General features: G+C 39.7%; 1 protein-coding gene across 2 annotated transcripts; it reads right to left on the bottom strand.

Annotated features, from left to right (window-relative positions):
- On the bottom strand, nucleotides 1–27,584 carry USPL1 (ubiquitin specific peptidase like 1). Of its 2 annotated transcripts, XM_018056614.1 has the most exons (9): nucleotides 27,389–27,584; nucleotides 23,728–23,893; nucleotides 23,085–23,213; nucleotides 20,108–20,753; nucleotides 16,577–16,690; nucleotides 12,528–12,657; nucleotides 9,165–9,290; nucleotides 4,928–5,085; nucleotides 1–3,563 (listed from the first exon to the last, which is right to left on the bottom strand). In XM_018056614.1, the coding sequence occupies exons 2-9, from the start codon at nucleotides 23,824–23,826 to the stop codon at nucleotides 1,684–1,686; spliced, it is 3,282 nt and encodes a 1,093-aa protein (XP_017912103.1). In that variant the 5' UTR covers nucleotides 23,827–23,893; nucleotides 27,389–27,584; the 3' UTR covers nucleotides 1–1,683. The 2 variants fall into 2 exon arrangements, with proteins under 2 accessions (XP_017912103.1, XP_017912104.1); XM_018056615.1 differs by lacking the exon at nucleotides 23,728–23,893.

The following is a 27,947-nucleotide window of genomic DNA, read 5'->3' as shown; positions in this document are numbered from 1 at the left end:
TTTCCTTTTATTATTTTTTTTATTGCCTTATATCAGCTTTACAACAATGCTTGACATTCAGCAGAAACCTAGAAATATCTGAATGAATAATTAATAACAAGTAAAGGATGGATAAGTAATGCCTCAAAGACTCCAATAGCTAAGAGAGTTATAGTAAATATTCAGCCTCACTAGTCATCATGGAAATGTAACCAAAATGAGCCAAGGTTCTCCCTCCCCCAACCAATGCTACTTCCTAGTGCTGATGAAGATTCAGCAAAATGACTCAAGACCAAAAATAAAAGTGCATATTCTTCAACCCAGCAATTCCACTCCCAGAAAATAAAACCTGGATCTGTGAAAATTTTTGTCAGTAAGTATAATTAACAATAACAAAACAGTACAAATCACTTCAAAATATAAATTGATGAAACAGTGATAATACAATGTAACATTACACAGCTATCCGAAAGGTGTCAAAAACTAAAGATGGAAAAAATGCTCATTAAACATGAACACAGATCATTAACAAACAGGTACAACAGCAGCTTTTATTTCTTAAAAGTCTAAATGCATAAAAACATGAAAATGTCTGCAGTAGTTATTATCACTAAATGTTAAGATGAATACTCTGAAATCTTGGTGTTTTCTTGTATTTTCCCAGTTTTTCCTTATAATAAACGTGTCACTTTTGTAATCAGAAAAAAGGGAAGGGAGGGAGGTTTGGAAGTAAATCTGACAAATTAATTCTGAAGTTCTGAGTCCCTAGCAAAGTATTCTTTCCCCAAGATGGCCACCCTTAAACCTTAGTAACTCTGCTGCTAATTCAAATTAATACAGCAGGAGGTGCTGTTTGGGCACCTGAAGTTTAAATGAAGCTACAGGTTCATATAAGGAAACTATTTCTGCCAAAACATAACTGTTAGATGGTGTGTTCCACTTTGGCTACAGAAATAAGTGTCTTAGGGGAGAAAGATGATACTTATAATCTCTTAGCACATCAACACAAAAATGCATTACTTTTTCCTTTTATAGATCATTTTTTGATCACAACATTATGCAACATTTTACTTATGAGTTTCCTGCCATCTTTTTTAAGGAGAGAAAGAGGAGACAAATTATATTGGGGGGGGGGGAGTTTACATTCTATACCACTCTACTGGTACAAGACACATGCTTAGGCTCTTATCTAAGACCACAGCACCACTAGTAAAAGCAGTCACATGCTCACATACCATATACAGTCACTTAAGTTTGTATTAACTAGTGTTTCTCCTGAACCAACAAAACTAAAATTTGAAATGTAGAAATTGAGTGTACCCAACTGTACAAATTGCTAGAAACTATACACTACTTTTCATTTTTAACATTTTCAAATCCTCATTCATCTACCACAAAATGAAGCCAAAAAGGAGAACACATTCATCATTATTTAAACTTATGAAACAGATCATAGGCTTCATGGGCATGCTGCTGCTACTGCTAAGTTGCTTCAGTCATGTCCGACTCTCTGCAACCTCATGACTGTAGCCCGCCAGACTCCTCTGTCCATGGGATTCTCCAGGTAAGAAAACTGGAGAGGCAAAACTTTCAGTAGCTTACATTTTATTCATGACAAGGCCAGTGTGTCAAACACTACCTAGAAATACAGTAAATTTTTCCAAGAGTAGTAATAAATATTAAACTAAAAAGAGCCAAAAGCACTCAACAATTCTCAAACAGATATTCATCAAAATGAGGTAAGTCTAATGTGTCATTTGCTAAAGAATTTAATGCTGAAGCAGAAAAAAACTCATCAAAAATATCAGTCTTCATGGGACTTTCCGAGTTCAATGTTCTAATAAAAGCATTATTTGTAAGTGAATCTGGCTGAAGTACACTCTGGTTTTTCTTGGGGCTGCAGTAATTATGCTCCTGCCTCAGATGTGTGTTGTGGGGAATACTGTTTAATTCATTGGGAACTGGTGCCGGGATGTGACTATCTCCCATTTCTAAATACCTGAAGTCAGCCTCCCGGTTTTCTGAGAGCTCTGTTGAAACCACACTGGTCGGGGACAGTAATTCTGCTAGAATTTCTTCATGCGTCTGACCACCGTACGGGGAAACACCAGGAACTGTGGCGCACCCTGATTTATTGTCGGCAATGTCAATTTGACGCTGCAGTTCTTGTAGCAAGCCTTCTATTGACTCACCGTCATTTGGAGACCCACAATGGGACACCTGTTCTGAAGGTTCACTTGGAAGTGTTCCGTTTTGGGGGGAAGACATCAGAGCGGCTAATTTCTTCTTTTTTGCCTTAAGTTTTTTAAGAAGTTTTAGACGGAGTTTATGAATCTGACCCTCAATTGTGTCTCCATGGTTTGGTGACGAAACACCATTTTCATTTCCATGAGAACTGTGGTTGAGGTGAGCTCCACAGGAGGCACTTTCACATCTCTTCCAAACTTCCGAATCACCAGTGCCATCAGCACGGGGAGGGAAAGCTGTGCTGGCTGGTGACTGATGGCTTGGAGGAGAGTTACTCATCAGAGGCAGCTTAGCTGCCCTCCTGTGAGCTTTCCTGGAGGCCTGGCTGGCCTTTTGTCTTGAACCTTTAGTTTGAAAGCCACCAAAATTACTTGCCCCCTTAACTGAAGGCTGCAAATCAGTCACAGTGTTTCTGTTATGAGCTGAAACACAAGAGGGCATAAAAGAAACACCCTTGCTTAATAAGCCTTTTACCCAACTTCCCACAAATGGTTTCTTCTCTTTCAGAGGTGGATTCTGTAACGACTTAGCTGTTACAGTTTGAGAAAATGCTGTGGTTTCTTCTTCCTTCCAATCAGATACCTGAGATGTAACATGTTGTTCTGGATTTAACTTCTCAGTTTCTGGTACAAGAAATTGTTTCAATGAAGCATTCCTCTCTAGTGCAACTGTACCCTCAGTGTCTGACTTCACTTGCTGTGTAAGGTCACCAGCACGAGTGTCATTCACAGGCTGAGTAACTACAGTATCTTCTGTAGTCACCTGTACTGATGGCATAGCTAAGAGTTGGGATGAAAAGCTTAAATCCATAGACTGGTTGTGGGTAAGCTTGTCCTCGCATGGGGCCACTAAAAAAGCTATGAGTGGCTCCTCTGACTGCAAAGTGTTTGCTTCAACAACCCCTACATTTTCTGCCACAGGTTTGTGTTCTAATAAAAAACCTTCAGAGTTGGACTGTACTTCTTCAAGTGTCAAATGTAAGATACTGCTGTCAACTGAACCTTTCAGATCTGGAAGAGAATGATGTCCAGGAGCTACGGCTTCATCCTGTGAGAGGGTATTAGGAACCATGGACACACCTGTGGGGTGCGTTCCTGAAGACGGTTCAGCTGAGGCAGCTTCGCCTGTAGAACATGCTGCTGGAGACACTTGCTTCTCGTTGTCAAAAGCATACTGGTCACTAGTCTTTTTAAGTTGATGGCAGGCAGGTGCTTTATCTGTCATCTGGGATGTTTTTCTTTCCCAAATAACAATATGTATCTCCGAAGCGGGAACCTGAAACGTCTCATGCCTTTCAGAACACAGGCCTTTTAAGTCATCACATTCTAGCCAGCTTCCTGGGGAATGGGGAATGAAAGTGAGAGGTTAGATATTCAAACAGACCACTATCCTAGGTAACTTTCTTCTGGCCTTTTTAACTGCTATTATTACTGAATACCCACCAAAAGAGAACTTGAAAACATGGCCTTATCCTTATGCCACCATTTTTCTCTGCCGAATGTCAAGTCCTTGGGTTTGGATAACGAAAGTTATGGACTCACATCCAGAAATGTGAAAAACTGAGGCAGTGTTTACTCTTTTCTAAAATGCTCATAAAAATCAAGACAGAAGTATCTTTAACTTATGGAACTGAGAGTACAGTATCACCTGATATATCTAACAATATCAGAAAATAGATTAGGTTTTTCATATATATGAATTTTCAAGATAAATGAAGCTTGTTACCTCAAGCACCAACATTTAATTTGATTATTTTATTGGTGGGGGTGGTGGTTAGGAAAAAAATAAAAGCTTAGGTTTTTGGGTGTCTGCTCTTATTTCTAAGCTCGTGTTTTCTCATTTGTCAAGTAAGGATGAGACGATCAATGACAGGGAAAGACATTAAATACCCCCTCTAAACACCAAAAACTCCCAAACAAAACTATCTGCTAAATAAGTTTACGTCGATACAGTCTTATAAATAATCCGAACCCACTACTTCTTATCCTATACCCATTAAAACGTTGAGAATATTTTCTTTGCCTAGGTCAGTGGATCTCCACCACAAACATATGTTAGAACCATCTGATTACTATTTGGGCTGAAGCCTCAGAGATTGATTCACTGCTCTAGAGAAGAGCCAGGATATTTTTTATAAGCTAATCATACAATTTTTATATATTTGTCAAAGTTGGAAAATACCTAACCTCTTCCCTCTGAAGAGGATTTTTCATTCTCTAGAGTGCAATTAGAAAACTATAATTTTTTTTCAAAGTTTTTTTTTAAGCTATTGAGAACTAATCCCCCCCTAAATTCTGAAGTAGGGTAAAACTTTAAAGTAATATCTGTATTTATGAGTTTCCATTTGCAAAGTGCTTATATAAGCATATTGTGATATATATCCAAACTATCCCCAGGAAGAACATTCAGTGAAAAATAGCAAACTATAAACCAACAGTAGTCTCTCACCTCAATCTCTTTTTAAAAAAGCAATATGCATATGCATGTGTATACTCATAAACATGCTGATATTAAACAAACAGCCATGAGGAGTGATTCTAAAGCAGGGTGATGGGGTAGAGGAGAAAGGGTGGGGTTGTAACAGGCAAGGACAAGAAGAGAGAAAAGAATGTAAAGGCAACGTTTATCTTAAAAGAACAACAAACTAGAGTTTTCAGTCCCCACGCCTATTATCATAAAAGAAAAATGTTTAAGCACTTACCATCAGCATCTAAAATCCATGTTACAAAATGATTATTTGCTTGGTACTGAATTACAGAAGTTACTTGATAAAGACAGCCTTCAGAATGAAATGAATAGCGCTGCAAGTCATTATGGGGTAAGCCTTCCACAAAGTGTAACATGAATACGAGAGAGACTCTGTAGGGGAGAAAGGCAAGAGAAGTCAAATGAATGTGATGCCATGTGTCTGGCTGCACAAAAGATGGTCTGAGGCAAGTGAGTCACACATAACACTCTCAAGGCCAACTGCACTGCTTTTTCTTGAGAACCTCCAGATGTGTGCCTTAATTAGAAACGGAGAACTCATTTGAAGACATGTGTAACAGTACACCCTTCTCAGAATGGTGTCACTGACAGTTGGAGGCCGTCATGCAGTAAAGCTCTAACACAGGCCATTAAACAAAACTTGCTCTGTAAGCTGCAACACTGCTTTGGCTTACAGATCTCTTGAAAACTACTTCACAGAATCAAAAGAAAAAAAGCTAGACCTTTGAGAATTTTCTTTGGCACCAAGTACCCAAATTTAACTGCTTTTTTGTTAGATGGGACAGGTAATATGTGAAACAAAATAACAAACCTAAGATATTCAAATAAACATTTAAAAAAATCAAATAAGCTAATAATTTGGCCTATTTCTCTGTTTTCTCAGGAAGTAGACAGACCCATCAAGTTAAAATTCTACTTACAAAAAGTTTATTTCTAAGGAAGTAGAAAAGAAAACATACTGGTTATTATAAATTTCAAAACATCTGCAATTTCAAAAATACATTATTACAGTAACATGACAAACCAGAGAACAGAATCCAGAATAGGCCTCAGATAACTAAATTTAACAGAACTTTCAGGATTTACAAAAAAATGTTGAATATCTCTTTTCCCAATATTTAAACAGATGTCAAAACTTACTTAGCTTATCAACATTTATTCAGCTGAAATAAACTTGAATCAGTGTCCAAAAATGTAGATTATCCAAACTGACAAGGGATAATTTGTAAATTATTCCTTGTCAATCTATTAGGGAATAATCCAGTCTTTATGTAACTATAAATAAAACGTCCTGCAAAACTGTCTATATCAATAAATTCTGGGTTTTTTTGGCCACATATTGATCCACGATGCCAAAAGTGGGGAGAATTTAAAAACTGTGAAGCATTTAAGTGTTTAGAAAATTAATGGGCATTTGAAGAATTTGGAGAAAATTCACAGTGTATATATAACAAAGCAAATGAAAACATAATAACTCCAGGAAAAATAAAGAGCTATGAAAGAGATGAAACGTAACCACTTATACTCCTTGGCAGAAGGGGTGTATGTATACTCATAATAAACAATGAAGTACTGATTTAACCAAAAAATGTAATCATATTGGAAGGACAGGGAGAGGTTAAACACAGGTGGGGCGCAGGTGACGGTGTGAGAGTCCCAGTCCTCAATATTTTAAAAGGTGCAAAGGTACACCACACTGAAATGTCTAAACTGAATGCTACCTTAAAGGTTTAAAGCAGGCACCTGGAAATGGACTAGGAGAGGCACTGTTCTTCTCTCCTTTTAGGTCTTGGCACTAGTAGATTAACTGAGATTTTGTTACTTGGGTGAAAATAAAACCTTTAGGAAAGGTTCTGAGGGATTTCTTGGCACATCCAAGGCCATCGGGAAACAGGAAGAGGTTAATGTCACTGGTTCTTTACTACATCAAATGAAACCTCAAAACATGTCCTTTAAGTAGGGACAAAGTTACAGAGGAAGTACGTGTGTGAGTGCATTAACAAAAGAGAAACCGCCTAACGTGGAACTGCTGCTGCTGCTGCCAAGACACTTCAGTTGTGTCCGACTCTGTGTGACCCCAGAGATGGCAGCCTACCAGGCTCCCCGGTCCCTGGGATTCTCCAGGCAAGAACACTGGAGTGGGTTGCCATTTCCTTCTCCAATGCATCAGACTGAAAAGTGAAAGTGAAGTCGCTCAGTTGTGTCTGACTCTTCGCGATCCCATGGACTGTAGTCCACCAGGCTCCTCTGTCCATGGATTTTCCAGGCAAGAGTACTGGGAGTGGGGTGCCACTGCCTTCTCCAAACATGGAACTGACCTGTGAACTTTTACAAAGATGGAGCTTCTGATAACACTAAAAAAGAAAATTCTGATCAGTCCGCCCACTGAGGTAAAACAGAAGGCTTGGTGATATATAATGAAGATATATCTGCTCAAGGGCAGCAGAAAGCTTACAGAAGGATGAAGAATTAGCACGCTGAAGTCCGGGAGAAGATGGAAACTCAGACAGATGAGCCTATGGCTCATTTTGAATCATCTTAGTTCTTGAAACCAGGTTAAGGAAATCCCAGAATTCTAATGACTCTAGGCACTTGATAATCATGATGGTGTGATCACTCATCTAGAGCCAGACTTCCTGGAATGTGAAGTCAAGTGGGCCTTGGAAAGCATCACTACAAGCAAAGCTAGAGGAGGTGATGGAATTCCAGTTGAGCTGTTTCAAATCCTGAAAGATGATGCTGTGAAAGTGCTGCACTCAATACATCAGCAAATTTGGAAAACTCAGCAGTGGCCACAGGACTGGAAAAGGTCAGTTTTCATTCCAATTCCAAAGAAAGGCAATGCCAAAGAATGCTCAAACTACCACACAATTGCACTTATCTCACCTGCTAGTAAAGTAATGCTCAAAATTCTCCAAGCCAGGCTTCAGCAATACGTGAACCATGAACTTCCAGATGTTCAAGCTGGTTTTAGAAAAGGCAGAGGAACCAGAGATCAAATTGCCAACATCCGCTGGATCACTGAAAAAGCCAGAGAGTTCCAGAAAAACATCTATTTCTGCTTTATTGACTGTGCCAAAGCCTTGACTGTGTGGATCACAATAAACTGTGGAAAATACTTCAAGAGATGGGAATACCAGACCACCTGACCTGCCTCTTGAGAAATCTGTATGCAGGTCAGGAAGCAACGGTTAGAACTGGACATGGAACAACAGACTGGTTCCAAATAGGAAAAGGAGTACGTCAAGGCTGTATATTGTCACCCTGCTTATTTAAACTTCTATGCAGAGTACATCATGAGAAACGCTGGACTGGAAGAAACACAAGCTGGACCCAAGATTGCTGGGAGAAATATCAATAACCTCAGATATGCAGATGACACCACCCTTATGGCAGAAAGTGAAGAGGAACTAAAAAGCCTCCTGATGAAAGTGGAGAGTGAAAAAGTTGGCCTAAAGATAAACATTCAGAAAATGAAGATCATGGCATCCAGTCCCATCACTTCCTGGGAAATAAATGGGGAAACAGTGGAAACAGTGTCAGACTTTATTTTTGGGGGGCTCCAAAATCACTGCAGATGGTGATTGCAGCCATGAAATTAAAAGATGCTTACTCCTTGGAAGAAAAGTTATGACCAACCTAGATAGCATATTCAAAAGCAGAGACATTACTTTGCCAACTAAGGTCCATCTAGTCAAGGCTATGGTTTTCCCTGTGGTCATATATGGATGTGAGAGTTGGACTGTGAAGAAGGCTGAGCGCCAAAGAATTGATGCTTCTGAACTGTGGTGTTGGAGAAGACTCTTGAGAGTCCCTTGGACTGCAAGGAGATCCAACCAGTCCATTCTGAAGGAGATCAGCCCCGGGATTTCTTTGGAAGGAATGATGCTGAAGCTGAAACTCCAGTACTTTGGCCACCTCATGCGAAGAGTTGACTCATTGGAAAAGACTGATGCTGGGAGGGATTGGGAGCAGGAGGAGAAGGGGACGACAGAGGATGAGATGGCTGGATGGCATCACTGACTCAATGGACGCGAGTCTGAGTGAACTCCGGGAGTTGGTGATGGACAGGGAGGCCTGGCGTTCTGCGATCCATGGGGTCGTAAAGAGTCGGACACGACCGAGTGACTGAACTGAACTGAGGCACTTGAGAGAGGTGAGGAAAATGAAAGTTTAATAAGCTTAAAAGAGAGAAGACAAAAGAAAAAAAGGAGAGAGAGTAGGTGTGGGGTCAGACAATTACCCTAAGTCAGCTCTGCAGTGGTGTGTCACTTGAACAGCTTACCAGAGCTCCTGACAGAGAGAAGCACTTTGGCAATTCATAAACCTATGCTAACTCAAACTTCTAAAAAGCAAGTTGAGGTCATCACTTTCAATACTACACACTGGGGGAAAAAAAAGTAAATCCACATTCACTTTGTTCTAAAAATAGTAAGGCAATTTAAACTCACTTTTCTAATACCATTTTTCTTATTTGTGACTTATTGTTGCAATTGTTACACGGACCAAAATGGGCAGCCTTAAGTGGGTGCCACTCAGGGATGACATTTGTAAAGGTGACCAGATTCTTCATACATCTATTAAAAAAAAGAGACATAATTTTGATTAAGTTAAATTCATTCATGTTACCTTAAATCAACGACTGAAACAGAAGGCACTTTCCTTTATTTATTCATACTTTCCTATTCCCACAAAAGTGTGTCCATGTTCCTTCCTAACCCTACCCTAGTAAAGTTTTCTGTAAGGACTCTCCACATTAATTATCTATAGTTTCTCAGCTATGAGATGAAAATGTTAAAGGCAGGGTTTCTCAAGGGCAATCCCGCTGCTATATATTTTACACTGGGTTATTCTTCACTGGAGGGCCTTTACCTGTGCACTGGAGGACGTTGGGCCTCATTCCTGGCCTCTCTACACATGAGCGGCCATAACAGCCTCCAGCTGCAGCAACCAGCTATCTCCAGACACTGCCAAATATCCCACGGGGCAGGAAAGAGCCCTGAGTGAAGGACCACTGCTTTAAGGCTTTCAAATGTATTAAGAGTTCATCCTTAATCAAAAAATTCACCATCTGGCTATCCATTACTAACAACCAAAAATGAAAAGGGGCACTTACAAAAACATATATTCGGGAATAGCAACAACTTAATTATTTTGATTCTTAAAGTATAAAAATATCAGTTGTGAAAAAATACGGTTTTCACAGTTTACATGAGTTCTAAATTTTGCACTTTAAGCCTGAATATTTGATAGCAACAGCATCTGCAAACATGATCTTTACAGATGCACACTACAATTCAACTCGATTAGCAGTATTTTTAAAAGAGCAATTATTTATTATCTAAGAGACACCACCTTCTTTTAAAAATAACAACAAATACCAGTAACTTATATGTGAGGTAAGCACAGGCTGTTACAAATAGATCAATTCTCAGGGAAGCTAACATTTTAAAGGCAAAGCCACATAAAGGTATCAACAAATGCACTGACTGTTATTTCTGCTACATTCTCAGTTTCCAAAGATAAATATTAAGTAAAAGCTCCTATTTTTCATTAATAAAAGGGAGTTTGTCTCAGCAAATAAGCATTAATGCCCCACATGACATCTCACATTCCTGAGCAGGTATTACATATAAGGCACTAAGCCAAACTCATCTACCAAAACATCCCTGTGGCAGGCACTCTTTTCGTCCCCATTTTACAGATGAGGAAAATGAGACACATCAGATGATAAACCCGACAGACATGAAATGAGTTCAGGGAGCCCAACTCCAAGGTCTTTAACTGCCTGCACAAACTATCTTCCAAATCAAGTCAAAAGCTCTTAAACTAGCACTAAAAATAGCAGCACACAAATGAACAAGTTTGCGGATATTCTTCCACCAGATTAAATGAAACTAAGTTTCAATGAAATGCCACTTCATTTTAAGCTTTTCCCCTCTAACTACTTTTACTTTTAGAGCAAAAAACTCTAACAAAAAAAGAAAAAAAGGGAGAGGGGCAAGTGGTTGGTGGATTCTTTCCCTTGAGCTCTCATAGTTTTTTTATACGGCTCCAAAATGCACTTTTCACTTTGTATTCAAAGCCAACAGATCAAAATAACTGCTAAGTCACTGGCCCTCTGTTATGTTTCCATGTTACTTCCCTAACTAACTGTCTGAATTTGGCCCGAATAAAGATGATTTCTGCTGAGTTCCTGGCACAGAGAACATGCTCAGTGAAAAGCTGTCAAACAACTGAGACACAGATTCCGGAAAAGCTATCATCAAGCTGACTGTTGTCTTCAGGCTTGTTTCTGGTATTTATATTATTTGAGACCCAGGTGGAGATTAGGCAGCATACCTCAGTGAGCAGGCAAGTCTGAGGGGACAGGAAGCCTAAGCCTGAGTTCTTCCACTTACTAGTCTGTCACCTCAGGCGTCAATTTAACCCCTTTCAAGTTTCAGTTTCCACGTATGTCGAACGAGGAGAAAGTCAGATAATTTATAGAACTTAATGCCAGAAGACCTAGAAGCAGATGTTTGTTCTAATACTCATACAAAGTTACTTAAGTCCTAGGTATAAATGAAATGCTAAGTCTTACTCTGTTCCCTGATGGACAGGGAAGCCTGGTGTGCTGCAGTCCACAGGTCACAGAGTCAGATATGACTGAGCAACTGAACTGAATTCTGTTCTAGTCCTTTTGACTTAACTGATTTGAAAAAAAACAACAACAAATGCTTCCTGGTTCTACAGCCTGGAATTCCTAGAGCATTCTCTCACACTCAGCTCTCCTTGACTAATCCTTAAATACCTGAAAATATTCTCAATTAAGATAATGAATATCTGAAGTAGTATTTTTTCATATATATTTATTCAATAACTTGGAGACTCCAAATTTTCTAGGTTATTAACAGGTGAATTCAGTAAAAGAGGAAAGGATTTACCTCTATTGTAACAGTTTGAATAAATGACCAACAGAACCAGCGTGGTCATGTTTTAATTGACAGCCAGCCAGTGACTTTCTCATATATAGACACAGCAAAGGCGTCGTGTCTGATAAATTTTCTCTCCCTGACTCCTCTTCCAAAACCTAATTTCTCTATTTTTTTAATATGGCAGGTGTATGGAAGCAAAATAACTTTGCAGCTTCTTTCTTCTCCATGTTTCATCCTGAGTACCAATCTCAGGGTCATGTATAACAACCGTGATCTCTCTAATCCTCACCTAGAGGCAGCAGGGAAGTAGAAAGCTGAGACAGTTCACGTGTAGAAGGATTCTGGTGGTGGCTCTTTCATAGGACTAAGGGAAGGAATGGGAGAGCGTAAGTTACCTCTGAGATCTGCTGCCAAGACTCTGGGAGCCTAAAATCAAGTTTCCACAATGTTGAAAACAAGCAAACAAAAGCCCTAGTCTCTAATATAGGAGTAAACAAAACACATATGGCTTTGCAAAGAATTCTAAGAGGCATACTTACTCAGCGGGGAATCCAGCAGAAGTAGGGGAGGCAGGGGACTGTGCTACTTCACCATTAGTCCCCACTTCCCACTGAAGATCTTCTTAACAAAATTCCTTCTAGTAATCTATCAAACCATTTATGTTTATTTATTATTATTATTTTTGGTACTCTTTTAGTATGAAAAAGCAAGTAAATAATGCAGCTTCTGGGGCCCAATTTTTTCCTTTTAGCAGTGGAGAAACTTCAATACACAAAAGGAAATTTTATCAAGGGTAAAGACAGCAATGCTACAAGTGGAAGCAAGTTTTCTTCATATTTCATTACTTGGAGACATTTTCAACACAATGAATCCACTAAAGAAAACAGAAACACTAACCTGTTTTGATACTTGTGTCCACAGTGTGAACATTCAAAATTCCAAGAAAAAGAGTATGTGAAGAGCTGTTCAATGTGGGGTTCTATTTTTAAGAGCAGGGGAAATGCAAACACAGGGCTTTCCATATCACCTTGAAGAAGAAAAAGAAAAATTATTGCTCATAATAAACTGAAAAAAAAATTACAAATTGTCTTTTCTCACTATATTCACGGTATGAATATATGGGAATACATATATATGATAGAGTAAGTTATTCACAGTTGGGCAAGAGAAGTTTTCGAAGCACTTTTTAAAAATGCCCATCATTTTAATTAACACTCACTATCTTTCATTTGTCTTGGTGACACTTAACGAAAACACCTAAGACAAAGATACAAAAGACTCACACTGTCTCCTCAGATAAGCTTTTCTCTGGGAAAAAAGAAATCCTCATAACTGTGACAGTTCTAAAGCATCATAAAAACAAAGCAAAAAAATATGTAGATTTGTTTGGTACAGATGCTAAGAATAATATAACTGGAGAAACACTGTAGCATAATAATTTCCAAGTTGGACAAAACCATGAAAAAAAGCTATCTCTACTCTGACTCTCTAGTTCTACAAAGTGGTGTAGGCGCCAGGCTCACAGAACCAGACTCCTCAGCCACTACTCTTCTTAATCTTTTAACGATTAAACTTCAACAACTTTAAAACTAAAGAATATCTGAATTTTGTTTTCATTAAAACAAAAGCTGCACTGTGGATTCTATCTTCCAATTTGGAGAGCAGCATGTTAGGAGGAGGATTTAGAGTCTCCTCACATTCATCTTCCAATTGCTTTCCCTCCTTTCTATCCTCCGGGGAGCTTAGATGCTGCCTTACTGATTTGGCCCAAGGACTAATCCAAGCCCTGCCATCGTCTACCTCCCCTGGGACAGCCTCACTTCTGACGTTCGCTTCTCTCCAACCCTGGAACTACAGTTGTCTGGAACACAGTTGAGAGGAGTCATCTCGGTCAGCTGTACTGAAAGGCAGAATAGTGGATCTTCCTGCCTAAGGATCAGTGGTCTTAGGCACCACTCTATCAGTATCAGTTGTCACAAAGGTTATTTTATAGTCCCACTGCTATTTTTATAAAAAAAAAAAAACAAAACAGAAATCCGAAACAAAATATTCTCATAAACAGAAAGAAATAACAAATTAATCTCCTAAAAATGAACATCATATGCATAAAGAGTGTGTAGTATAGCATGAGTTTGTAATTAGTTATCAGCCTTTAATTACTTACTCTGTTGAAACTAATATCAAGTGAAAAAGTAAATAATCTATATTGCATTATGACAACATAATCTTTAGCTCTAAAAAATACATAGTTCTCAACAAATTAAACTATCACAAAAGAGCTCAAAACACAATTGAATAAGTTATATGATTACAAATCATTTTAGGTAATGTACATAGCTCCTAAATTGATCTTAATTATTTTTCCTTTGATTATCAGTTTTAGGTGTCTAAAGCGTCCTATTAGAGAAACACACAATACCAAAGCTTATTTCTAATTTTGATAACCTTCTATCTAAATTAAGTGGTTTCTCTGTCTCTACTGCCTTAACCCAAACTCCTGCTCAACTATAGAGCTTCCTCTACTCAACAGGCTTATGTTCCAATAAACCTACACAGCGTGGAAAATATCGTTAAGTTGAAAAGGCATTTAATCCTCCTAACCTACCAAATATCAAAGCTTAGCCGAACTTACCTTCAACATGCTCAAAACACTTAACATTAGCCTACTGTTGGGCAAAATCACTGAATACAATGTCTATTTTATAATAAAGTACTGGATATCTCATGTACTTTACTGAACACTATACTGAAAGTGAAAAGCAGGATGCTAGACTGGATCCAGAATGGTTGCAAGCATATCGGTCGTTTACCCTTGTGATCGCATGGCTGGCTGGGAGCTGCAGCTCACTCCCACTGCCCAGCATCACAAGCGAGTATCATAGGGCTTATCACTAGTCTAGGCAAAGATCACAATTCAAAACTCAGAGCAGTTTCTACTGATTGCATTTATCTCTTTAACACCACTGTAAACTGGAAAAAAAAATCAAAAGTTGGACCACTGAAAGATGGAGACCATCTGTACCTAGGTTGCATGTTTCCCTGAAGTTATCTTGTTCATCAGGATGCAAACTTTTCAGTGACTCCTTGCTGTCTAGCTATTCAGGTTTCCTCTTCTGTTACTGGCTCATTAATGTGTCTGGCCACTTCTCTATCAGGTTTTTTCTTTTTTTTTTAAACTGATGTACAAGAATTCTTCATAAGATATCCTAGATATTATTTCTTTGTTCTGTCTTTACACAGAGGTTTTAAACTTTGATGTAACTGCAGTCACCAATTTCTAGTAAAATAGTGACCTATATTTTCTTCCAAAGTTTTACAATTCTGCTTTTTGTGTTTGCTACTGCTAAGTCACTTCAGTCGTGTCCGACTCTGTGCGACCCCATAGACGGCAGCCCACCAGGCTCCCCCGTCCCTGGGATTCTCCAGGCAAGAACACTGGAGTGGGTTGCCATTTCCTTCTCCAATGCATGAAAGTGAAAAGTGAAAGTGAAGTGTCTCAGTTGTGTCCAACCCTCAGCAACCCCATGGACTGGAGCGTTCCAGGCTCCTCCGTCCATGGGATTTTCCAGGCAAGAGTACTGGAGTGGGGTGCCATTATGTGAATACTGGATGTTTCTTTCTAATTATGCTGTGAAGAAGGGCTCTAATCCCACCCACACCCCCTCCCCTGTCAATCAGGAACCAACCATCACCATTAGGAAGAAACCAAGTTGGGGTGGAGCAGGGGGAGGTGGGCGGGTTTGGATCTGGACTTTCTATTCTGTTCTATTGGTCTGTCTATCCTGGTACACAACACTCAAAGACTAAATTACTCTCTACACTTACATAAATAAGTAGATACCATAAAATACTGGCTTTTTCCAAAAAAAAAAAAAAAAAAAAAAACATATATACAATGAAGGCAAGGAAATATCAAATTGAAGATAGCAGTTATCCTTGTGGTGAGGTAAGGAGTAATTGGGAAAAGAGTATAAAAAGGGTATTAGCTGTAATATTTCTTTAACTGTAAGTAGGGAGAGCAGAGAGGATAGCTTACAATGTGTTTTTTTAAAAACAGTAATGAAAATGATTAAGTGTCTGGCTGATCTTAAAACTGTAACCAACATTCCAAGCCAGTACAGATTCTACTTCTCTTTCTTTAGTGGTTTAGAATACATGTTAATATTCCGAACGAGGACACACACATTCTAAGATTCCAACGTGTTCCCAGAAGCAAATGTTACGTTTCATTAGTAAGACCTTAAGCACTAACGTAGCCCCTCTCACTGCTGACTGAGCAGTGCAGACACATTGAGAGGATGCTACTGTACAGGAAGAGCTACATGCCTGCCCAATTGCTATGAGTGCACAATTTTCAGACATCCCTTCTCTGTTATACACAAATCCACATCCAAGGCAGCAGTAGAGCAAGGCACAATCTTCCAAACATTTATAATGAGCAGGGATAAGCAGGGTGGTGATTCAGACTGGGGAAGAAACCACTCTTTAAAATTCAACTGGGAACTGAAGTAGGGAACCTGAATAAACATCTCAGGTCACTCTAGGAGGGAACTGATAGCCACAAAATGCAACATGGGAGCCCCTCAGTTTACACTCTGGCGATCTTACGGACAAGGCTCCTCTGGGATGAATTTCCCACCCAACAGATGAGTGACTGGGGTAGTCTACTGGGGGAAAGGACAGGGAAAGAAGCCAATGGTGTAACCCCTGAGTGCTGACCTGGCTCTGAGAACTGCATCCACTCTGAAGGGAAGAAGCACATGCATGCATATTTATATAAAACAACTCCATCCTTGAATGACTTAACCAGTGATACGTTTCTACCCAGATTCTCCCTTCCAAGAATCTGATCATCCCAAGTAATAAAACAGTATTGTATTTCCTTATGATGTCAGTATGTCTTTACAGTAGATGAGTAACACAGTTAAATTCCACAAATTACTTACCTAATGTACATCTAAGCTGAGGTTGAAGTCTAATAAAAATTTCATCTCTTACTTCATTCAGACAGGTCTCTATCTTTGCAAATATTTCTGAAGGAAGCTTTTTACAATCTCCATCTAATAATAAAATATAGAACATTATTGATTTCTCATCAACCTATATCTTTCTATAGACAATTAACACATTATCAAAAATGAAAGTTTCTCAGCCAACAAATTATCCAGAGACAAAATGGAAAACTACAAAATTCCTTAATTCTTCTTCTCTTTGTAGTATATCATGTGTGTATGTGCTTAGTCAACTCACTTGTGTCTGATTCTTTGTGAACCCATGGACTGCAGCCCATCATGGGGTATCCATGGCATTCTCTAGGCAAGAATACTGGAGTGGGTAGCCAATTCCTTCTCCAGGGCATCTTCCCGACTAAGGAATCAAACCCAGGGTCTCCTGCATTGCAGGCAGATGCTTTACCATCTGAGCTACCAGGGAAGTCCCGTAGTATACCATAGATTCTCTCAGTCTGTTTTAACAGCACAATATCGTTAGTACTGACTGCCTGGCTCAACATCATTCTGCCGGAGTAAAATCTTAGTGAAAGTTTTTCTCACCCAAATAATCACAGGCCTAGCTAAAGAGCTATATGTTAATATTCTGGCCATCTCTGAAACATCTGAGGCGGTTTCTTTCAATGCAATTATTTCTTATGCTAAGACAACTTCTAATCAGTTAATCTTATCTTTATAACTTTTACTGAACTTAACTATATCTCAGGAACAGATAAATCTATAAGGAGTCTTAATATTATGATTACTTCCCAAACAAACATTTGGTATGTTTCCCTCCTACTCTTTTTTTGGGGGGAGGGGGAGGAAGGAGGGCATGAAGGGATCTTCACTGACATCATCGCATTTTGTACAACTCCACATTCTGCTTTTTTTACACAAATGTGCTTCATTAAAAACTTTGCAGGCTAGTTATTACACTCCAACTGAACCGTAGTTTTATTGGCCATTCCCTATTGCTGGACATTTAAGATTTTTCTCTTTATTTTACTATTATAAATACTATTATCATGAACATCTTGGGGCACATACCTGATCATGTGTTTTGACATTCTTTAGGGCCAAAGTCTTCAAAATTACTGACAGAAAACTAAGATTAGCAAAATTAAGAAACTAAGATTAACTAAAATTATTTTGAGTAAAAGCCTCCATATGCACTTGACTCTGGCTACTAGATCTTTTCACTCAAATCTCTCACAAGTAAACAATTCATATAGCCTGATCACACACTGCTTGTGCGTTTCACTACGAGAACATCTGCAGTCTCCTGTAATAAGAAGTGAGCACTGACCAGAATTTTTGGTATCTGATCACACTGGAAAAAAAGAGAAAACTTACAATCAACAGTAATGCAGCTGGAACAAATGTAATTACAACTATATTACAAAAATGACAATTATCTTGTAAAAGATGAATAAAATACTGAATAACCAAGGTCAAACTGCATAAAAGTAAGGATTCTCCCCTTCCAGACCCAAAAGGCCATAATAATTAAAACAGCCTGGCACTGGTGCAGTGACAGAAAAATATTTAAAGATGGGGAAACAATGTATAAGATTTATATAAAAGATTGCAAGATCAAAGTCAAGTTGAGTAAAGATGAGGACAGCAAGACCTAGAAAGCCCTAATAATTAACACAGTGTGGTACTGGTGCAGAGACAAAGTGACTAAGAGAACAAAACTGAGCGCTAAGGAACTGCTTACACAGACTGGAATATGACAAGAGGGGCATCGCAGATCACTTGAGGAAAAAGGTGAAGCTAGAAAAACTGGCTATGCAATGGGGAAAAAAATGAACTCTTACCACACACCATACCCAATTACTTCCCATTGAACGAAGAATTTCAATGTAAAAAGCAAAGCTCTGTGACTTCTCAGTGAAAACACAGGTGAATGACTTTCTCATCTTGGATAAAGGAAACATTTCTGTTTAAAGCCACAAACATTACTAGCTACAAAGAGAAAGATGAACAATTTCTGTACATCAAAAGGGATCTTTAAAAAAGCAAAAGCACAAGATACAAACTGGGAGATGTAGCGAGCTATTTGACATAAATAAATAGAGCAACAAGGACATATAAAAGCTCAAATCAGTAAGCACATGACGACAGAACAAACAGGTATAAGACACAGACAGGCTTCACAGAGGGAACAGAGGGTCAATCTATACAGGAAGAGCTGTTCAACCTTTCTAAAATTGGGGAAAAGCAAATCAGGACTGTTTTATATCATTCAAATAGCAAAAATCTCCACCTGTGAAAATAGCCACGGGAGGCAATATGGCTAAGGAAGATCTCATCTATATTGCTAATGGGAGTACACACCAATACAACCACTCTGGAAAACCATCAGCCTTTATCCAGTCTGTGTGAACTCAGAGTCTGTCCTAAGGTAGATCCAAGGGAAATTCTTGGGCCCCGAAAGATTGGCCTAAAAACAGTCATGGCAGCAGTATTTATGATGGCAAGAATCAACCCAATGATAGATGAATAAATGCACTGCTAACGAGGCTTCCCTGGTGGCTCAGAGATTAAAGCGTCTGCCTCCAATGCGGAAGACCCGGGTTCGATCCCTGGGTCGGGAAGATCTCCTGGAGAAGGAAATGGCAATCCACTCCAGTATTCTTGCCTGGAGAATCCCATGGATTGAGGAGCCTGGTGAGCTGCAGTCCACGGAGTCACAAAGAGTCAGACACGACTGAGTGACTTGACTTTACTTACTTACTTACAAACCGGTATTTTGACAAACTGGAAATATTACACAGCAATTAAAATAGGTGAGCCACAGACACAAGCAGCTTTACAGATAAATCTTGATAGAAAATAAAAAAGGTCCCAGAAAAAACACACTGTTTATCTTTTTTTATAAAGTTCAAAACATTAAATTAGGCAATATATTACTTAGCCATATATATGTAGGAAGAACTATTTAAAAAGAAGAAATGATAAAACACATTGTAGGATGATGATTACCTTCGGGGGGAGTAGAGGATGGCATGGGGAGGAACATAAATCACTGCAATAAATCACTGCAAATATTTTATCTTGGGTTGGAGGTGGTTCCTGGGTATCCTATTTCATGAAAAAATAAATATATATCCCTCACTGTGAAGTGATTTTTGGAGAATTGTGGGATTATGGGTGATCGACTTACTTCTTTATTCCACTTTACAGCAACTCAAAAACTTACAAAGTTTTACTTTGATGGACTCGATGTTGACCACCATTGACCAACAGATAAGATATAACCACAGACCCCTTACTCTTAGTTTTTGAAAAAGACTGCCTTTTGGGCAGTCATGCTAACACAACTAGTATTATCTCAAGCTTCACGATATGGTCCCTTTGGGCCCTGCTCCCAGGTCTCGACACAGAACAATGGGTACGAATAGCATCTTTCTCACGCGCTATGAGACAAGTTCAATATCAGTCTCTCTTAAAATTAAAGAGAAATAACACATCATTACTAACCTTTAACTCCATCCAGCTGACTGGTGTGCAGAAGCTTATTGGCTTCATTATACCTGGCAAACAACCGCCCGAACACGGACTCCTCTTTAGAGCACAGGTCAGTCACAGTGCTTTTCAGCCCTTCCAAGTGCACCAGTGCTGACAGGATACAGTCTAACCAACACAGGGCATGTGCGTTCTTCCACTGGACACATGAAGCCTGGCAAAATGAGGTATGTTTGCTCTCCAGTGGCTTTTCCAGTTCAGATGTGCATCTTTCATTTTGAGGGCGAGTTCCTTCAGTTCCAGAAACATCAACCATGGTAGCATCTTCCTCAGGAGCCATGTCAACAGTATCAGCTTCCAAAGCCTCGTTCTGCTCCCAGGAATCAGCTGTCCTAACTGGATTCTGCTGTCCACTGTACAGTGAACCAGGTAAGCCTGGTGAGGTTCCATCATATTCTCCTCCATTATGGTTACTGTTCAAAACTTGTTCACTGTCAATGCCTCGATGATTTTTAGTCTTTTTGGAATCTGTTAAAAAAGGTAAATCTTCACAGTTGGTTTCCAAGATCTTTCTCTTTTGAGGCTTATTTGGAGTGTGACAATCTTCCAAACCCGGAGAAATTAAGTTATTAAGTGATTTAGAGCCTAAAGGATAGATGCACTAGAAAGAAAAAATAAAAATTCAAATAAGCTCAAGCTTTACTTCACCATTTCTATATCATGAAAAATATGTATAAAATGCTAGCATTAATTTGATATGAAAGGATATAGAATATTATCAATTTAAATTTGAAGGAACAAGGATAAACAGTTAATCAAAACTTTAGTCCTCAAAACTTTTTTCCTAGTTAATCTGAATAGTCAAGGGTTTAATCTAAGCTACACCAGGGTAAGTTAACAAGGAAAACATACATATTTTTGCATTAACAAAGAATCCAATGTTGAAGGAACTAAAAATTCTAAAATTTTATGATGAGTGTACTATTCTTTTGGGGATAGGTATACTGTGTGGCATTAAAAACTAGAAAAGTAGTTTCAACGTAAAAAGCTCCAAAGAATAATGTCTGTGTTACACAGTTTTGAAACTGAGTATTAACCCAAGAGCACATCAGTGGACCAATTTTACAACCACACTGGGTCTCAGAATCACACTGGCTGAATTTTAATGACTTCACCATACATGAACACAATTCAGCCAAATAGCAAAAGTGTAAACAAGTCACTAAAATAACCAACGAATTTTCCCTAAGCTTGAACACCAGCAAAACATTTTATAAGACAGATGCAAGAAATCCACATCCTGTGTGCCTTCATGTAAAACATGCCTTCTTCTATACAGGTATGGTAGACAGCCAGATCAGTGGCCTCTAGTGAACTAAAGAACTGTATCTCCAAGTAGTCAGGCCCTAGAGTCAGCCCCCTGCCACAGCCTTGGGCTTGGCCATGTGACTAGCTGTGATGGGACATGAACAACCAGGATGCACACGGAGGCCTGAAGCACTGGCTGACTGGACTTGCCCTCTCGCAGCCCTCTTTCTGGAAGACACTTTCTTAGTTTCAGCTATTGCACTGTAAGGATCCTAATTAGCCTTATGGAGAGACCCTTGTGGAGAAGAAGTGAGATTCTTGCTGACTACCTGAGTTGAGTTCCCAGTTGGGAGCTGGCATCCAGAGCCTGCCACACAGACTAAATTTAGCTGTACCAGCCAACAAAATGGGAAGTGTAAGAACTGCCTTGACAACCCACAGAATCATGAGTGAAGCCATTAAGTCACTTTGTCACTAAGTTTTGAGATAGTTCATTTTACAGCAACAACTAACTGAAATGCACTAAGAAAGAAAGATGTCCGACTCTTATGATCCCATGATCCTCCGTTCATGGGATCCTCCAGGCAAGAATACTGGAGTGGATTTCCCTCTCCAGGGGAACTTCCTGACCCAAGAATTGAACCCAGGTCTCCTGCACTGCAGGCAGATGCTTTACTGACTGAGCTACGAGGGAAACCTGAAATGCGCTCAATCCTCCATTTTAAAATATAGCATTTTCTATACAAGTGAACACTATATTCCTAATATTGCACTTGTTTAGAAATTCTTTAGTTTAACGGGACAAGTTCTTCATTTTTCCATTACTAACTAGTTGTGCAGTCACCATTAACAACTTAATCCTCGGCTTTTATACCCTGAGATTACTTCCTTAACCCTACCACATGTCAGATGGTATAGAACACTTTAAAATCAATAGCGGTAATTTTGTATTCAAAAAGTTGTCCAAAGAAATTGAAAGCAAGACCTTGAAGAGATATTTGCACACCCATACTCACTACAACATTATTCACAATAGCCAAGAAGTAGAAGCAAACCAAATGTCCATGTACAAATAAGTGGATAAAGAAAACGCGGTATATACATATTAACACAATAGAACGTTATGCAGCCTTAAAAAAGGGAACTCCTGTCTTATGGTACAATATAGATAAACTTTGAGGTCATTACATTAAGCAAAATTACAAAAAAGACAAATACTGTATGATTCCACTTATATGAGGTACCTACAGATTAGTCACATTCACAGACAAATTAGAATGGTTATTCAATGGGTACAGAATTTCAGTTTTGTAAGATGAAGAAGTTCTAGAGTTCTTAAGTACATAATATTTACAGGTTAATAACTTTCTCAGTGAGTCCCAAAGTTAATAAACCAACAGATAAGAGTGACAACATCTAAAGGACCCCTATAAGGTTAAAAAAAAATCTTGAAATATATTTCCTCCTCTAACAAGTCTTAACATCTTCATGTAATAATTCAGAAAACTGAGTGGAAAAATAACAGAGAATATTTAAAATTGCATACCAGACAGATCTAGAGACTTTGATTATCTACATATTAAAAAACATACAATCTAAAAACTACAAAATGAGCACAAATTTAAACAGTGAAGAAAAAAGCAAAAGGCTAAAACTTTGATACCATCTAAGATTAATACTTTACCTGCAGATCCTCACACAAAAAGACAGATTCTTGAAAACTAATTCGGTAAGTCTTTAAGGCTTTCAACTTTCCCTTCGCCCTACAAGAAGGGCAATACCCATCTGATAAAACTTTAGCTGAATCATAATTCTAAAAGAGAAAAAAAGTAAATTAAAATAGAGACACTCACAGATTTCATCAAATTACAAAAAGTTAAATGTAAAAGTAACCAGAAAATTTTTTTATAATTTTCACCTAGAAGCATCCTGGCAAGATATCTTTAAAAGACAGCAAATAAAAGAAATGCATACAGGCTTTAATACGCTATTATTCCAAAAAGAATATATTCTAGTTTTAAATATTAAAGCAGGTGTTAAGAATAGCATTAGTTTTATTTGCAAGAAAAAAGGTAACATCAGTTACTACTGAAAATATGTTCGACATTTTCAAACAGTAAACTGTGAGGTCTGTGTTTTCTTTCTACTTTCACGTATCAGTGAAACAGAGAGGTAAACAGAAACAGTCTTTCGCCATTACTGTAAGATTTCCGTGGAAGATACAATTTTTTAGAAATTAATTGGTAAAATTAAAACCAAATTTAAGTCTCAAAAACAGGAGGGAAAAAAACCAACTTTGCACTGAGGCAAAAAATAAGTGCACTAACTTTTCCCAAGTACCCCACCATGTGGAGTGAAGATTTCCCTATATCAGCCCCTGGTCCAACCACTGGCAAACCATTTCCACTCTTCGGGGAATCCGTCATTCCGAGTCATTGGCTAATTTATGTCCCTTGAAACATGTCAATAGCACTAAGGATTTCTCAATGAACCCTGGAAAAAAAAAAGTCAATAGACAATTAAACAAAAATCCTATTTACTTTGAAAAAGAGCTATGCTATTTTAGAAGATGGATATACATTAAGTATATTTTGAGAACTATATATCCTACGTTAAACAGATTCTAAAATTGTTATTTTGAAGTGAAAGCAAAATATCTAAATTTATTTATAAATCTAGCAAATTTGTGGGAAGAGGGCACAGACCAGCAATAGGACCAGTCTTCACAGTAGACTCATTTAAAAGCAAACATCAAAACTTGTAACAGAGTTAGCTATTAGTTAACTGTATCGACCAGAGTTTGAAAACCTAAGTTTTTAGTCTATATACAATTTAAAACAAATATATAAACATTATATTAAGAAAGTACTTTACAAAACCCAGATCCATTGTGCTATTACCTGACAAGGACAAAAGAACCCCCTACATTCCTATTGCTTTCAATTACCAAGAATACATCACCAGCTGAGAACAGTGTCACTTCTTAAAAGCTGACAATAATGTACTTCATTTAACATTAAATAATTTGTAACAGAACAAAAATATAAACACTGTCATAGTACAAATTACACATGTAACAAGTGTTTTTTGAGTGTAGTCCCCTAGAGTAGAATCACATTCAGTCAAGTCAAAATTATGAGACTGGAGTTCAGTGTAAGGGAAAGTAATTGTTAACAGTAGTTCAGATTTAAAATACAAGGAAAACTAGATAAAGGAGAACTCTGGGCAGAGTGAATCACCACTTCACAGGGATGCTGTAGAATACTTGCAAGAAAAACATTTTTCCAATATCTAAGAATCCATGATTCTATGACAACCACCTCTTGGAAAACTGGGGCTCACAGATTCACTTTAGTAACTAGTTATGCTATTCTGTTTCACAGGAATATACTTTACACAGCTTTCAAGCCAAGGAATAATTCCAAAAATAAAAATTCTCTTCAGAAAAGCATCAGTGAATCTCAAGTTGCTATTCCTCAAGAAACATTCATAAGCAGGGTTTCTCAACCACAAGATTACAGACATCATACACCAGATCAGTTTGTTGTGGAGGCTGTCCTGTGGGTTAAGGGGATGTTCAGCAGCATCACTGACCTCTAACTGCTAGAGGCCAACAACACCCACCCCTCAGTTGTGACTGTATCTCCAGATGTTGCCAAATGTCTGTCAAATGTTGCCAACCTGAGGGGTGGGGTGGGGGTAGGGGGCCAAATTCGGCCCATTGAGTATCACTGCCAAAAGGATAAAAAAACAAGTTTAGTGCTTCTCCTTTTAAGTTCCTCAGGGAGGACACCAATTTGTTAACTCTGGCTGGTTCTGTTTATAACCTACTAACAGAAGGGAACTATACAGGAAGAGTCAAACTTTTAGGATTCAACAGTGGCTAAAAGCACCGGCTTTAGGTTCAAAACTGTATTTGGAAAATTAGATGATTCTAAGAATTAAATCATGTATGGATGTGAGAGTTGGACTGTGAAGAAAGCTGAGTGCCGAAGAATTGATGCTTTTGAACTGTGGTGTTGGAGAAGACTCTTGAGAGTCCCTTGGACTGCAAGGAGATCCAACCAGTTCATTCTGAAGGAGATCAGCCCTGGGATATCTTTGGAAGGAATGATGCTGAGGCTGAAACTCCAGTACTTCGGCCACCTCATGCGAAGAGTTGACTCATTGGAAAAGACTCTGATGCTGGGAGGGATTGGGGGCAGGAGGAGTAGGGGACAACAGAGGATGAGATGGCTGGATGGCATCACGGACTCAATGGACGTGAGTCTGAGTGAACTCCGGGAGTTGGTAATGGACAGGGAGGCCTGGCGTGCTGTGATTCATGGGGTCACAAAAAGTCGGACTCGACTGAGCGACTGAACTGAAGAATTAAATGCAATGTGTGTACAATGTTTAGCACCTGACACATAGCAAATTTTAAGTACTATTTAGTGCTATTTTATACATTATGCAGAAAATAGGTAGCATAGCTTGGATCATTCTGCAGTATTCTCCAAAAAAAAAAAAGGGCTGGTAAGCCATGTATCTGGAAAAAATCTTCCTTGTTGAAAATTTCCATCTGCCTGAGGGATTAAGCAAACTTTTCCAGCTGGTTCTCTCTCTACTAAAGTAAAACATGGTAAGAATTCAGATTTGCTCTCCTGATCCTATCACCCAACAATTTCAGTGGAAAAACAGGTAAGCTGGTGGTTGAAATCCTGAATATGCAGAAGCCCCAAAAGAAAATTCATCAAAAAAAAAAAAACAAAAAAAACAGAGGTAGGCTATTCAAGTCTTTCAAATACAACTTACTTGGTCCTAGATAGAAAACCCTGGGGTAGTTCTTACAACTTAATTTATCCCTGAATGACTGCCCTCATTGTCCTCTCTTCAAAAAACCACCTACTCCTGCTCCTTTTGCTTGTATTTCTCCTAGACTTTGGCACCTCTATGCTTACAAACACACATACTAGAAAATTTGAGTGGTTCTCTAGTCAAAGTCGTCAAATTCTGTGGACAGTTCTTTGGAAGCATCTCAAACCCCCACTTCTGTCTTCATCTCCATCTCCACTCCTTATCACTGCCAAAGTGATGCTTTTATGAAAGAAAAACAAGTCTGAGTCTGTCGCTGCCCAGCTTAAAATCAAGTAATGACTCCAGTCTGATTACAGTAAAGTCCAAACGCTCCATGCGTTTGTGTTCAGTCGTTCAGGGTTACCTGAGGGCAATGCTAAGACCTAAATACCATCGCACTGTGAGACCACTGCCTTTCCAGTCTTACCGTCTGCTCCACTTCACCCTCCCCGTTTTTTTGTTTGTTTGTTTGTTTGTTTGTTTTTTGAGCCGCTCCCCACCCCCACCCTTTTCATTACTTTTGTGAACCACTGACGCTCCAGAAGCCCAAATGTCAAGTACTAACTCAGCACGGACCCAGTAACAGCAACAAAGCGTCAAGTTGGCCCTGGGGCTAGCGAAAGCAGCAATTAAGCTGAAGTCACAGCCCAGCGCAAAATGGGGAAACCCAGAGAACCAACTGCTCGAATAAGGCCTTACACCCGTTTAAGCTTTCCCTCCAAGGAAGGGGGCTCGGCACGCGAGCTGTCAAAGGTGAGGCCACAACAGACTTGAAGCCGAGGGCTAGGGCTGGCTTTCGGCGCCCAGCCCTGTCTGGTACCCAAGCCAGCCGTCCTGAATCACAGACCAGGAGACGTGAGTTTCAAAACCCAACCTTGGAAACCCGAGGAGACGCAGGGTTCCGTTAATTCACGGTCCTTATGAAGTGGCGGGGGGGGGGGCGGTTAGGGGACCTCTGGTTTCTCTTCAGCATTTACCTCTCTGAGTCCAAGCGAATGAATCTGTGACTCTTAACACCTTACTCACCAAGCCTTTCCCCCAACCAGCCTAGCCCCTCCTTTCAACCAGCGTAGTACCCCCACAGATCACCCCAGCTCCATCCGCTTTTCCTATTTCAGAAGCTGAAGGAAGCTACTCCGTCTTTTCTCTTACCTGCCGCCGGCTCGGCCCTTCCTCGCGTCCGGGTCGCTCGGAACTCCCGTTCCAACTGGAGCTCCCACGCCAGTGCGCGACGTTCAACCCACGTTCTCCTCGGCCCGCTCCTCCCCCCGAGCCCCTCCGCTAGGAAAGCAGCTTCCGGTTTGAGTCCTCGGCGAAACACTTCCCCTTCCGGCTCTGCGTGGGGGCCCTGAAAGGGCGTGAGCCGGGCAGGGAAGGCGAAGACAGGAGCACTTCCGGTGGGCCTCCGCAGAGAGGCGTGGCTTTCCGCTCGGCCGCCGCAGCCGCAGTTGTAGCTGCGGCGACGACTAGGGGCGGGGCCGGTGGCTGCAAGAGCCCGCCATATGTGAGTGGCTGGGTTTGGGGAGGCGACGTTTCTGGAAGCTGCTGGAAAGCGCCCGGGTGGCGGAGGTGACGCCGGCGGCCAGGCGGGGGAAGGCGGGGGAGAGTGGGGCGTGATTAAAACTAGTGCGCGGCCGGCAGCGGAGGGATTACGCTAAGGAAAGAGCCCGGCGCGCGTCTCGTTGCGCCTTGGCCGGGCGAGCCCGGGTCG

This window comes from Capra hircus, chromosome 12 (assembly GCF_001704415.2).
Source record: "Capra hircus breed San Clemente chromosome 12, ASM170441v1, whole genome shotgun sequence".
In the NCBI taxonomy this organism is placed as follows: domain Eukaryota; kingdom Metazoa; phylum Chordata; class Mammalia; order Artiodactyla; family Bovidae; genus Capra; species Capra hircus.
The sequence above is the reverse complement of the archived record's forward strand: the minus strand, read 5'-3'. Positions and strand labels throughout refer to the sequence as shown.